Source organism: Cariama cristata, unplaced genomic scaffold, assembly GCF_000690535.1.
Source record: "Cariama cristata isolate BGI_N322 unplaced genomic scaffold, ASM69053v1 scaffold13077, whole genome shotgun sequence".
Lineage (NCBI taxonomy): Eukaryota > Metazoa > Chordata > Aves > Cariamiformes > Cariamidae > Cariama > Cariama cristata.
This window is the reverse complement of record NW_009626134.1, coordinates 35,333-47,527: the sequence shown is the minus strand read 5'-3', so window position 1 is coordinate 47,527 and position 12,195 is coordinate 35,333. Positions and strand designations below refer to the sequence as shown.

General features: G+C 35.6%; 1 protein-coding gene across 1 annotated transcript in view; it reads left to right on the top strand.

Annotated features, from left to right (window-relative positions):
* The first annotated feature begins 1,694 nt into the window (after positions 1 to 1,694).
* SMC4 (structural maintenance of chromosomes 4) overlaps positions 1,695 to 12,195 on the top strand; it is a 37,774-nt gene continuing 27,273 nt past the window's right edge. Inside the window, exons 1-4 of the mRNA XM_009703898.1 lie at positions 1,695 to 1,963; positions 3,091 to 3,269; positions 3,876 to 4,067; positions 5,842 to 6,018. Of these exons, the coding sequence (XP_009702200.1) occupies positions 1,807 to 1,963; positions 3,091 to 3,269; positions 3,876 to 4,067; positions 5,842 to 6,018 (705 nt within the window). The 5' untranslated portion in view covers positions 1,695 to 1,806. The remainder of the gene's footprint in view (positions 1,964 to 3,090; positions 3,270 to 3,875; positions 4,068 to 5,841; positions 6,019 to 12,195) is intronic.

The window sequence follows — 12,195 nt, the reverse complement described above, 5'->3', positions numbered from 1 at the left end:
TGGTGTCGGCAGATGGGTTCGAGGAGGAGGGGATGAGAGAGGGTCTTCTGCAGCCCAAGGGAGAAAGCCCGAGGTTTCCCGCTGTGTCCTTATGGACCTCTGGGGACAGTGAATTAGAGACCTACCTAGGACGGGGAAGTACAGGAGTACGTTTCGGTAGCATAGAGGCCCGATTTTAATCTGCTTACAAAGCAGGGGCCCTTCTATAACTAACTCTGCCTGCTCGTTTTATGCTTGAAGTATGAGAGAGAAATCCTAAGAAAGTCCATAACGACTTGGAAAGACCGTGATAAGGGTGCAGTTGGACTCCTTAGACTAAGGGATGGATTTAAAAAAAAAACCCCAGACTTTTCACGGGCATGGATTGTCACTATCAAATTTAATCGGCTGTTAATAAGGAAGCCTTTCTATCAGTCTCTTGACTCTTTTTCGCCATCCCCGTAACAAAACCGGCACTTGGCAGGAGATCGTCGAGAGATGCTTTTAACACAAACACCTTTGAGCTGACTCGGGGGAGGGGCTGGGCACGAATTTGTTAAATTTGTTAGAGAGTATGTGGCAGCTGATTTATCGCGATTTAAAAGCTGAGGTCAAGTAGTTATGCTTGTTCATTCTGTTGAAGTATCTGGGGGGGGGGAAGGGTTGGTAAGGTAGATAGGTCTATATTGCACAATTCTGTTGGAGTGGAGCAGTTTGGGAAAAAAAATAAATAACTGGTACTTTGAGAGACTCTAATTGTCTGAGACAGCCATTGCGGAACACTTCTTAACAGGGGCATAGACTCAAATTGCCTTAAAACGAGTTCTTTCTCTCATTTCCCCCCCCCTCCCCCATTGTCCCAAATGAAGGACTCTCATGAGAGTGTGGGTTGGGGGTAGGTCTGAAAACGTCAAATGATTGGCACCAATTGTAAGATGACTTTCTAACCACGTCAGTTTTTTATCTTGTGAGAAGTAAACTTTCTCATGTCTGTTTTTCTGTGAACTAACTCCGCCACTTGCCGCAATTTAAGCTCTTTGGAGAGAGTTTTGCTCCTGCAGTCGTCTTTCTTCTCATCAGTTGTTTTCTATTTATGATTTTTGGGAGCTGTGCTTAAGTGCCAGCTGATGGACTTTTGTAATGTTTTGTTCATGATCAGTTAACTTTAACAGCACAACTAGATTAAGGTATTTTGTTTTACTTTCTCGGTTAAATGTTGCATGCTGGCAGTAGTGGTTTTGTTATATTTTGTGACATGAGTGCGTTGATTTAAACTGTTTTAAGAGTCAAGTCTTTGCTATAATTATGCAGGTCTTCTTGTTTATCTATTAATCTAATTGAAATATATAGTCAGCACGGACTGCTGAAAGTAAAATGCGTCAGGTCTGAAACGTGTATGTAAAGAGTGCTTCCAGAAGAGTATAGACATATGGCTACTCCGTTTATTATTGCGAATGTGTCTTTAACTCTTTTGCCCCCAGCATCACGGTTGCTTTCGCTGAGCATAGTAACTGCATTGAACATGGCTGTGTGAGTTTTCAGGAGGTAGATTCATGCTGTTTCTACAGATTAGCATTGGCCTGTTGTTTTTTTGGGGGGTGATGTATCTTAAAGTGTATCATTATGAGGCTACTCTTGAGGTTTTGTTTCAAATTCGGATTTTTGTCTTCAAAATACCTCTAGTCCTTAGTTTCTAAATTAGTCACACATCTGGGCAAACATGTAGGTATATCCCTTAGGGGATTGTAGTTCAATGCTTAGATCATGGGGTTTTCTTGTTTATGTTAGCAAAGGAGATAGATCCCTTCAGTAGTTTGATTGCTTGGAATGGAAGGGGAACAGCCAACAGAGATCATGCCAAGCAAGAGCACCAAAACCTCTGCAGCAGCCCATCGGAAAGGCAGAGAGCCTTTAGAGGAGTCCACCACTGACATGGAAGTGGAAAACGAAGGCAACAGACAGCTTGGCGAAGTGCCTCGACAAGGTGGGTCTGAATATTATGGTTCTGATGGTGTGTAAACTTGATGATAGTGCCTGTTTAGCACAACATTCGGTTGAGTTTGCCAACTGTCCCAGATAGGATTTGCTCTTTTATCTTCTAGAAAGGAATATTGAAAGCCTTGACTCCTGGCAAGTTTAAACTGCTTTTAGAATGGGAAAGAGGGCTTGCAAAGAGTTAAAGTGTTTGGATCAGTGATTTAGTACAAGTGCAAAAGCAATTTGTAGACTTTCTCCTAATAAAGCCTATTTCATGTTCCTGATCTGTAACATCGTACTTAAGATTGTGGTACAACAGCAGGATTTTTCAAATTTATATGCAGCCAATGGTATGGGATTTCTTGGAATGGAATAAATGTCAAGTTTATTTACTTAACTCTTAAAATGATTTGACTTTCTTTTTCATGAAGTAGTGTATTTTTTTGAGTTTTTGCTGAAAATGTCTAGAAAAACAGCAGTGTGTGTCTTTTTAGGTAACCAGATATGCAATTATTAAAGCAAGGTATTTGACAAATAGATTAGTATGTTGAACTTGGTGGCAAAAACTACTGTCTATTTGAAGAAAAAGTTGCTAGTAACTGTTGAAAAGCTGCTTTGCTTACAACTAGCTGATATCCAGGGGGCCAGTTTGTTTTCGTAACAAACTTCCTGTCTTTGCAGAGTAGTTGTGCTGTCATTACAGCTTTCAGAGCATTGTGCAGCGATCCCCAAATCTTGCAGAGTGACTTGTGAGCACGCTTGAAATGTGGCTTTGCACTTATTAATTAGAAAGACTTTGCCTGTTTCAGATTTGGAGGCTTATTGTGATGGTTGTAGCTATTGTAATTGCAGAGTGCCTGTTAAAGTGTGTTGGAATAAGAATTACATAATGAAAGAACGAACCCACTAGTGCATCGATGGGGCATCTTAAATATCTCTCTTTAAAGATTTGGTTCATGGAAAGAGGAATTTTAATTCTGCTTATGCCATTTTAATAATTACAGGCAAAAGCATAGGTTTGGTTCATATAGAAAAGATGTTTGCTTTTCCAGTTGGATATTTTAAAAGGTGTCTAGTCATTGAGAGCTTATAGTCTTTTTTTTTTCCTTTCTGTTTATTTTGGATGGTTTTTAGCATTCTCAAATGAGGTGCTTGATAATCGAAGTTTAGAAGAGATTTTGGGTAGCATCTCTCCTCCCCCACCTCCAGCAATGACCAATGAAGCTGGTGCTCCTCGTCTCATGATAACTCATATCGTAAACCAGAACTTCAAATCCTATGCAGGGGAGCAAACTTTGGGACCTTTTCATAAGGTATCTTTCTTTTACCTTAAGCATTTTTTAAATGAAGGTAAGACTTTGCTGTGTGTTAATATTCCTTCCTGTATTTTCGGGTAAGCTTACCTCAAAATAATTGAAAAATATTTAAGTTTTAGAGTTACTTATATAGTGATAGTCTAAATTTTCATTATTGGACAGTAGAGAGAACAGTTAAATGCAACTTTCTCATACTGTACAATTCTCATTTGTCAGTAAACCTTAAAAAAGAACACTTTTCTCTTTATTTCGTTTGCTGGAGAACTTTTAGGGGTGTGTTTGAAGAATGAGAATATTTTTTTTTAGTGCCCACAAGAGACTTACGTGGCTAATCATGAAACTTTCCTTGTGAACATGCTTGCTAAATGCAGTATTGCTTTGACTTAACAAGTTAAAATTTAGAAAGCTGAGTTGAGGTGTGGTTTTTTTATTAAATAAGTTGTACTGCTTTACCTTTGGCAGTAAAACTAAGCTATCGAATAGTCTGCAGTTTCATGCGCTAGGAATAATTGTGTTTTAAACAGTTCACAAATGAAATGGGTGATGTACACTGGCCAGGATCTCTTTTCCTTTGAATATCACTTTTTTCCTTCTATTACGCAGCGTTTTTCATGTATTATTGGGCCAAATGGCAGTGGAAAATCCAATGTCATTGATTCAATGCTTTTTGTGTTTGGGTATCGAGCACAAAAAATCAGATCCAAAAAACTCTCCGTGCTGATCCATAATTCTGACGAACATAAGGACATCCAGAGTTGTTCTGTGGAAGTCCACTTCCAAAAGATCATTGACAAGGTATGTATGCTTCTATTCAGAACAGTGGAGACTTTTTTTTTCTGTAAGGATTTGAAAACTTTTAATATTTGGTTATTTTAGTGTGACTGGGGAAAACTTCATAGCAGGATTAGTTTACCTTTGGGTTGTAAAACATCAGTTCAAAGTTAATTAGCTGAAAAAGTTCCTTTATTGAGTAGTGCAGTTCTTAAAATATTAGTAGGGATTCTTTTTCATTTTCTGCAAGACTAATATCTGGTGCTTGTCTGTTTTAAAACCATTTAGAAATATGTAATAGTCATTTTAAGAAGACGACATTTTAGAGTTGTCATTTACCTCAAGTGAATAAAATTTATTTCTGAAACTAATAGGACCCCTAATAATTTATAAGTCTATGTTTAGATGTTATATATTCTTAAATTTATAATTTGAGCATATATATTAAGAAATATAACCTATTTAAGCAAAGGATTTCAAACCAATTGGAAGCTATTTTAGGTTATCTAAATTTAGAAAAATATCTAATGAATCTGAAACTTTCTTATTGACACTTTATATACTGTAAAAATGCCTGCAATTTTAAAACAGTTTTTTCATCAAAAATTCTGGTCCTCACATCCTACTGCTAAATTTTTTTGAACCTGATATTTTGTTTGAATGAAATAGAAAGTGTTAGCAAATTAAAAATACACTTATTTTGCTTGCCACTTCATGTATTGATAAAAACTTCTGGACATTTTTGTTGATTTATTGCAATTACAGTGCAAAGAATTTATTTCCCTTAGTTCGTTTAAATTTAATTTTTGTGCACACATTTTAGCTGAAGTATCATGTTGAGTTCGGGGTCAGTCAAAATAGTGGGAAATAATGTACACTGAAATTTCAAAAATTGTGTTAACAAAGTGGCAATATATACAGCCTTTGAAGGAACTGTTTTAAAAGACAGATTTTTTTCTTTGACTTGATATACATGCACACATACCTTTTGCTTGTATTTATAATGACCAGATTCAAAAATTATTATATTTATTCTTTTTTTTTCACTTGACTTTGTATTAACATCTAGGTGCTAACTTTATGATCTAAAAAACTTCTGCATATACTAGATACCAATTTGATTATGCTCTTGGGGGTTAATCTGGAAAAGTGCTAGGCCACTTTAAGTCTTTACAAGAAGGATACATCAATTTTAACTTTTTAAAGTATAGTACCAGCTTTATTTTAGTTGCTGCTTTGTAGGTAAGTCTAACTTATCTTTTGAGGCTGACGATGTCATATTTGTCACATCTTTAACGTTTTGCTCTTTTATCTTCTACAGTTTCTCTTTAGAGCTACTCAGCTAAAAGTAACTCCTTTTCCTAGCACTATAAAAGAGGAGTTTAAAATCCAAACAGCAGTTAGGTCATTCAAGACTTCCTAATCTAAAATTTAAAGGGTGGAATAGCACAGCCACTTTAAACTTGAAGTAGGCCTTTTCCTTTGTTATTTGAAGCAGTGGTAAAGAGAATAAATTAAGTATTTTCAAAGCAATAGCTTGTATTAGAGGTGGGAAAGGCATAATATGAAGGCCATTCAAAGATTTGGGCTATTTTTTTGTCCAGTTCTTAATTTTTGGGGATGTTTTTCCTCTCTTTTTGAGATATGCAGCTTTAAGACAGTTGCCATTTTTTCTAGACCTCAGAGTGCAGTTAACTTAAAACCTGAACATGATAAAACTTCTGTGCTTAATTGTGATATATGAAGTAAACCTGTGATACAGTAATTGTTTTTCTGGCTTTGTTTTTCCTCAAAACAGGAAGGAGATGATTACGAAGTCATTCCTAACAGCAATTTTTATGTATCTAGAACTGCCTATAGAGATAATTCTTCTGTCTACCACATCAATGGAAAGAAAACGACTTTCAAAGATGTTGGTATGCTTCTTCGAAGCCATGGAATTGATCTGGACCATAACAGGTTCTTAATCTTACAGGTTGGTGTATGAATAAAACCAATTTTAAGTAAAGCTGTATTTCCAGTTTTAGTTACAAAAAATACTGTCTAGGCTTTAAGTCATGTATTTGAGGCCTTAAAGTACTCTAGCAGCACATCATGGTTTGCATGCTGTAATAAAGATGCGAATCATTATTTGCTGCTTTAGAAATTTAAGGAAGAAAAACAGTTGAAGATACTAATATAAATTTTTCTATTAACAAGTCTGTGTTCCTGACATGTGGATGAATAGAAGAGTTGTCATACTTGTTCCGCCCTAGCAGCACGTAAATATTGGTGTAGTAAAATAAACCTTAAACCCCAATATTATTGTGCTGCTTAAGCGTGGCAGAGATTCAGCAACTTGTTTATACTTCAGATAAAAGTGCATCAATATTAACTTAAATCTTAATGATTCTACTGTGTAAGTTATCTATGGCTCTCATATATAGACATGGTTTTACTGGAGAAGCATGTATGTAAAAATTAACTGTGCATAAAAATTGAGTGCAAGAAAAAACACATGAAGTGTACTTTTTGTTTACACTTGTTTAATAATTGTAGAGGACTCAAAGAATGGCAGCTTTATAGCCATTCAAGCTATGTTTTTAAAAGCTACAGTTCACAACCCATATTGTAAAAATAATCATAGCATTTGTCAATATAGTATCACTTCAAATCATGTTTGACCTTAATTATAAGCCTTGCTGGCATCTGCTTGCTGTTTAAAAGACAGACTGAAGAGAACCATGCTAATTTTTTTTCTAGTTTTGAAATAATAGAGAATTTTGCTATGTGCCGAACAATTACTTAAAATGTAAACTGAGTTAAAGTACTTGATGGAAGTATTTAAATATTAATTCAGTTGAGTAACTTTAGCTGCAATTACCTGTAATTATTTCACTACTATTACTAGCAGATCCCAAATCTACCCTGAAGGATCATGGCCTAGAAAATTAGTGAACAGTGGGAGCCTACCAAAGTCTGAAGTTTTTCAATAGAGTTTATTTTAGGCCTATTCTGTAAAGGGAGCTTCCAGTTCCCCTCTTTAAAAAAAAAAAAAAAAAAATTCTAGATGGGTCGCTGTGCTTGCTTCACTTCCTCAAGCGTTTTTGTGCAGTCCTTTTTTACAGTTACACCCACAAAAAGAGGATATATCTGTTTTGAAGTCTCCATGCCAATTAATTATTCCCTCCAACACTTTATTCCTGTGTTTTCTGTTTCAAGAAGAAGTGAGAAGTACCTCCAACAAAACAACTGTAGTAAATACACTTTTTTTTCCCTGTATGTTTGTTCTGAATTATCATTTTGGCAAAATTTCTAAAAGGGAGAGAATGCAGAGTCAAAGATTAGGCTAGGTAGAAATTATGGAGTGGAGATATCTAAAGCCTAGTGTTAGAGAGAATGCCCTTTTACCACTGGGAGCAGGGGAAGGCAACATTTGGAAGGGAGTCTTGCTAAGCTTTTTTTTTACTTATTTTATTATTGTCCCCCTAAATGTGATTGGTTTTCTTCTCCCATTAATTGTTTCCCAGGAAGTTATCAATGAGGAGAATATACCTTTTGCTAAAAGCTTGAGTTTCATGCTTTCCACCTGTACAAAGGGAAATAAGGGGGAAGGTATAACCAGTATTAAGGCATAAAGCAGTGGTTCCTACCAGTATTTTTTCTTTCTCTCATTCCACTAGACTCTTTGTGGGTAATATATTATAATGAACGGCAGAGGAAATTGTACTGAGACTTTCTGTGTTTCTTTAGTCTTCCTGACTGAGGCAAGGTCCTTTCTCTTTGCATGTAAGGTTTTGCACCTTTTTAAAGTGAAATCTACTGATTTGGCAATTCAAAATTGAGTACTTTCCAGTGGGGAAATGTAGCAACATTTTCCTCATAATGACAGTAGAACTTCAGAACCCAAATACTAAAAATTATAGTTAGAAGTAAATGAGACCACATCAGAAGGCTAAGACTGTGAACTACTGTCACAAGGATTGCCTTTTTTCCCTCTAATGTTTTTCAAATTAAGGCATTTAAAATTGGAGGATTAGTAACAGGTTTATTTAGCTTTTACTCTTCTCTTGTTATAGCTAAACTAAAATAGGCTACCCTAAGTTTAACCTGTTATCAAGTAATTTTGCATTTAAAATATAAATCTCTTTGGTTTTGACTGTCAGTAGGGTGTAATTAAAATATTTTACTTGTACTGTAGATTTTGGGCAAAAATGTGAATTAAGGGTTATCAAATGCTGGTTTGGGTGTGTGAGAGAATATTCACTAGTTAGTACTAAAAAAAATTGTAAGAGAACATGTCCTACATGTAGTAACAAAATCTTTACATACTTGATTTTTATCTCGCTAGCATATTTAGCATTACTCAATAGAAAATACTAGCTTTTTAGAAGATTGCTTTATTTTTTGGTTTCTTCTCCCCACTTTACCCCCTATTTTGCAGTCTTTTTTTTGACATAGCAGATTTTGGTGCCTTTTAGGATAAAATTTGAAAGCTTAGGCGAGCCTGAATTTTGTAAAAGTGGGGTATGGCATGATACAGGTACTTCTGCTGATGCCATACTTAAAATATTAAAATCCAGCTACTGATGACTTCTGTGAATAACATCACAAAAAACAACTGTGGAAAAACAGAATATGTAAGACTAATTGAGTGGTTCTAGAAGTATTAAGTATTACAAATTCTGTGCCTAAACTAGCTAATTAAAAAAAAAAAATCTTGTTTAAAAATGGTTCTGGTTACAATGGGATATTGCCAACATTTAACAGGAGTCGTCTGTCACTTTTGTGATCCTTAAGTTCTAACACTACATCTTTCATGTTTTTGATAAATTGCTATATGCTTTTAGTGCTTTAGGAGTAGACAACTGTTTGGTGCATTTTTAATGAGCTTGCCACAGCCTGAAACTGCAACAGGAAAAAACGCATCTTGTCACTTAAAAGTATGTGAAGTACTGTGGTAAATCTAGCATCTTGCTGCAATTTCTCTGTCTTCCACACCTAATGCCCCACCATCAGTTACTTGTATATTTATAAAGAACAACGAATAAAATTACTTAGCTTTTCTCGGAAGACTGACTTGGAACATCAGTGTACCTATACAGAAAACTTGTGTGGGTTCTGTGCTCTGACTGGGCTGGGCAAAACTCAAAGTAAGTATGTTTGCTGTTGCTTAATAGTGACTCCTCTGAACAGGTTAACCTTGAGGCCAGAAAAAAATCTCAGCCTCTTTGTCCTGGCTGGTTTGCCTCTAAAGAATTATTAAATAAATGGGGAGGACCTGGAGGAATGTCAGTTTTAGACATCAGGGGGTAGGCATGTATGGGGAGCAAATCAAACGGGCTGTGGACAGCAACCATTAACGCCTGCTGAAAATTGGCTTTTGCAGTCTTTCAAGGTAAGAGAAGTATAGTCGATACAAATGTTTTAAAAGAAGGTGGAGTTTCATAGCTAACTCCCATTCAGCGACTTTGCAAATGAATATTGTAGAAATGGTATTAAATGGCACAAGATTTTGATTTAATTTTGTACTAAAAGACAATGTCATGGCAGCAGAATTCTATCAGTTGATTTCAGTTTAGTTTAGAAGCTACTTTCAAACAAACTGAAACTGTTTTAAGGAAACGTTGTACTAATTACAATAGTATTTCACTTAAATGTATTTGATAGACGTTTAAGGTGTTCTCGTGTAATCTTAAGTATAAACAACTACAGTGATTTTATATATTTTTGTAACTGATTGGAGTGGCATTTTGTAATGTACTAAATTTTATCCTATGGCAAGATTATGTTGCCAGAAAGGAAGTTCAGTCAAGTTTTTCACCTGCTGCTTTGTGGAAATAATGTAGGAGTCGCTCTTCCAGTGTGTTGGAGAGGAAATGAGGGAGAACAGATTTTCTTCTCACTTTGAGATAAGCCAGAAGTTCCCAGTTGTTGAGGTCTGCTTTCCTAATGAGGCACACCAACATTTGAGCTAAAGCATCGAGTGGAGCACAAGCTGCAAAGCTCTACTGGGATTATAACTGGAGATCTATGCTGCCAGCATTGGTGGCGAAGAGAGATTTGTTCTAGAAAGGTCAAGGACAGCTGAACTGAAGTGGTAGGAAGAAGTAAGGCATGTGTGATAATATAATTAAGTAAAACCCAGATTCTTTGAATAAAATATTGTGTAAAAAAATAAAGCCTCACACTGATTCATAGAGTACAGAGTCAATTTCACTGTTTAAATATTATGTTTTATGCTGAAGTGAATACAGAGCAGTGTAAGATACGCTAACATGTCTGTGTGCAGTTTCAAAATGTATTCTCTTATGTTATCAGAGAACTCATGTTAGCAATTCATATGATTTTTATTTTGCAAATTGCAACATAACACTGTAACCAATGTTTATTAAGCTTTCTTTAGAAAAATAGGGAAATATGGGTAAGTGGAGAAAAGCACTTTTCTAGGGGCAATGTGTAATTGAGAGTGATCGATTAGTTTAATTAGAACACACCAACAGTCTTAAGTCAAACATTGTAGATTGAGTTTGACAATAACTGACTTAGAGTCTAAAGTGACTCTAGCTTTGCACTTAATTTGTTTTCTTGTATTAAATACAAGAATGTCCTTAAGAAAGCTTCTAAAATTAGACAGATGTGCAAACAGCTTGACAAAGGCTACTTTTAAATTATTTCCAGAATGCAGAATAGTAGTTTTGTGCGAACAACTGAATGTTGTGTAGCAGGCTAATTCTAAGTTTTTCCTCATCTTTGGACAGTAGTGGCCTTGTAGATTTGTGTATGTGTATTTATTACTTATTTGACTTTCTTGATTTCCCACCTAGCTTATAAGACTTCTTGGAAGGCAGAATGTGAAGTTGAGTATTTGATACTTTCTCCCCTCCTGTATATCTGCCATCTGGTAAAATTGAAGAGTAGAAGAGAGATGTGACTGCAAGCATTGAGTAACAGCAGCAATAACATGGAATTTGGGAGGCGGGGGGGAGCGACACAAGACACGGACACAACAAACCTGTTGTGGCTTACAGCAAGAGCTGTGTTACAGTCATGTTTCCAGAAGAACAATAAGGTTACAGGAATATTTGTTATCTGTGTACATAGCTTCCAATGCCCATGTATGTAGAATGTGAATTCATAGTCAAAACTTTACATGAAGAGGGCAGTATAGGCATACTGTCAAAATGAAGTCAAACTGAAATTACCATTATGGAAAATTGAAGATACACAAATTTAGCACTTATTTTTTTTGCCATTCCTTACTGTACTCCTACTTAAAAAGTGAGAGCTATCATTTTGATAAAGTGAAAAAAAGAAAAAGCAAAGTGTGAGCACTGTCATGCTAGTTGTATATAAGAGAAATAAAAAATGGGAGAGGGGTTGAAAACAGTGCAAGTAGCATACAGGGAAATGGAAAGATTCATCTGACATTGATGCCTAGTGGCTTATATAAGATAAAAATGCAGTTTGGCTGCCTTTATATTATCAAGAAACCAATTACACAAAATATCCAGGCAAAATAATTTTGTGAGGCAACTAGTGTCAGAGGCAGAAACTAGGAATTGTACAAGTTATCAAGTGATACGACAGGTTGATATTCATTGCTACTTTTCTTCTAATTTACTCCCGATTGACTTCTGCAGGAGTTACAAGTTCTTTCAAACAAACATGTAGAGTTGGAGCTGTGTCAGAAAAAGAGCCTGAACCTTATTAGTAGTAATTAGCGCTAGTTCTAATGTCAATGTTCAAAAGTGGGTTAGAATAGAAGACCAAGGAAGGAAAAACAGTAATTGGAATTTCCCAAAATTGGATTTTCTATCTTTTAAATCTCTGTAGAAAAATAGATTTATAGCAGCCAGTGCTGCTCTTTTTACTGATGATACTAAGAAGTATTCGCTGTATTTTCAACTCCTGTAGCTGGCTGGTGAAATACTTGGAAAATCTCATGTCCGCATTCCCCTTGCTGTGGGAGAAATGCTTCGCTGTTTGAAAGAAATTGAAATATAGCTGTGTTCCATAAAATAAGACTAAAAATTCTGAACTTTACTATTATTTTATGAAGAGAATTGTGCCTTATTTAGGTCAGTTCTGTTTAGCCTTCCATGTTAAAAAATTAAGTAAAGAATTGAAATTGGGTTATAATTTGGATTGATCAGGATTGATTTTCTTCAGC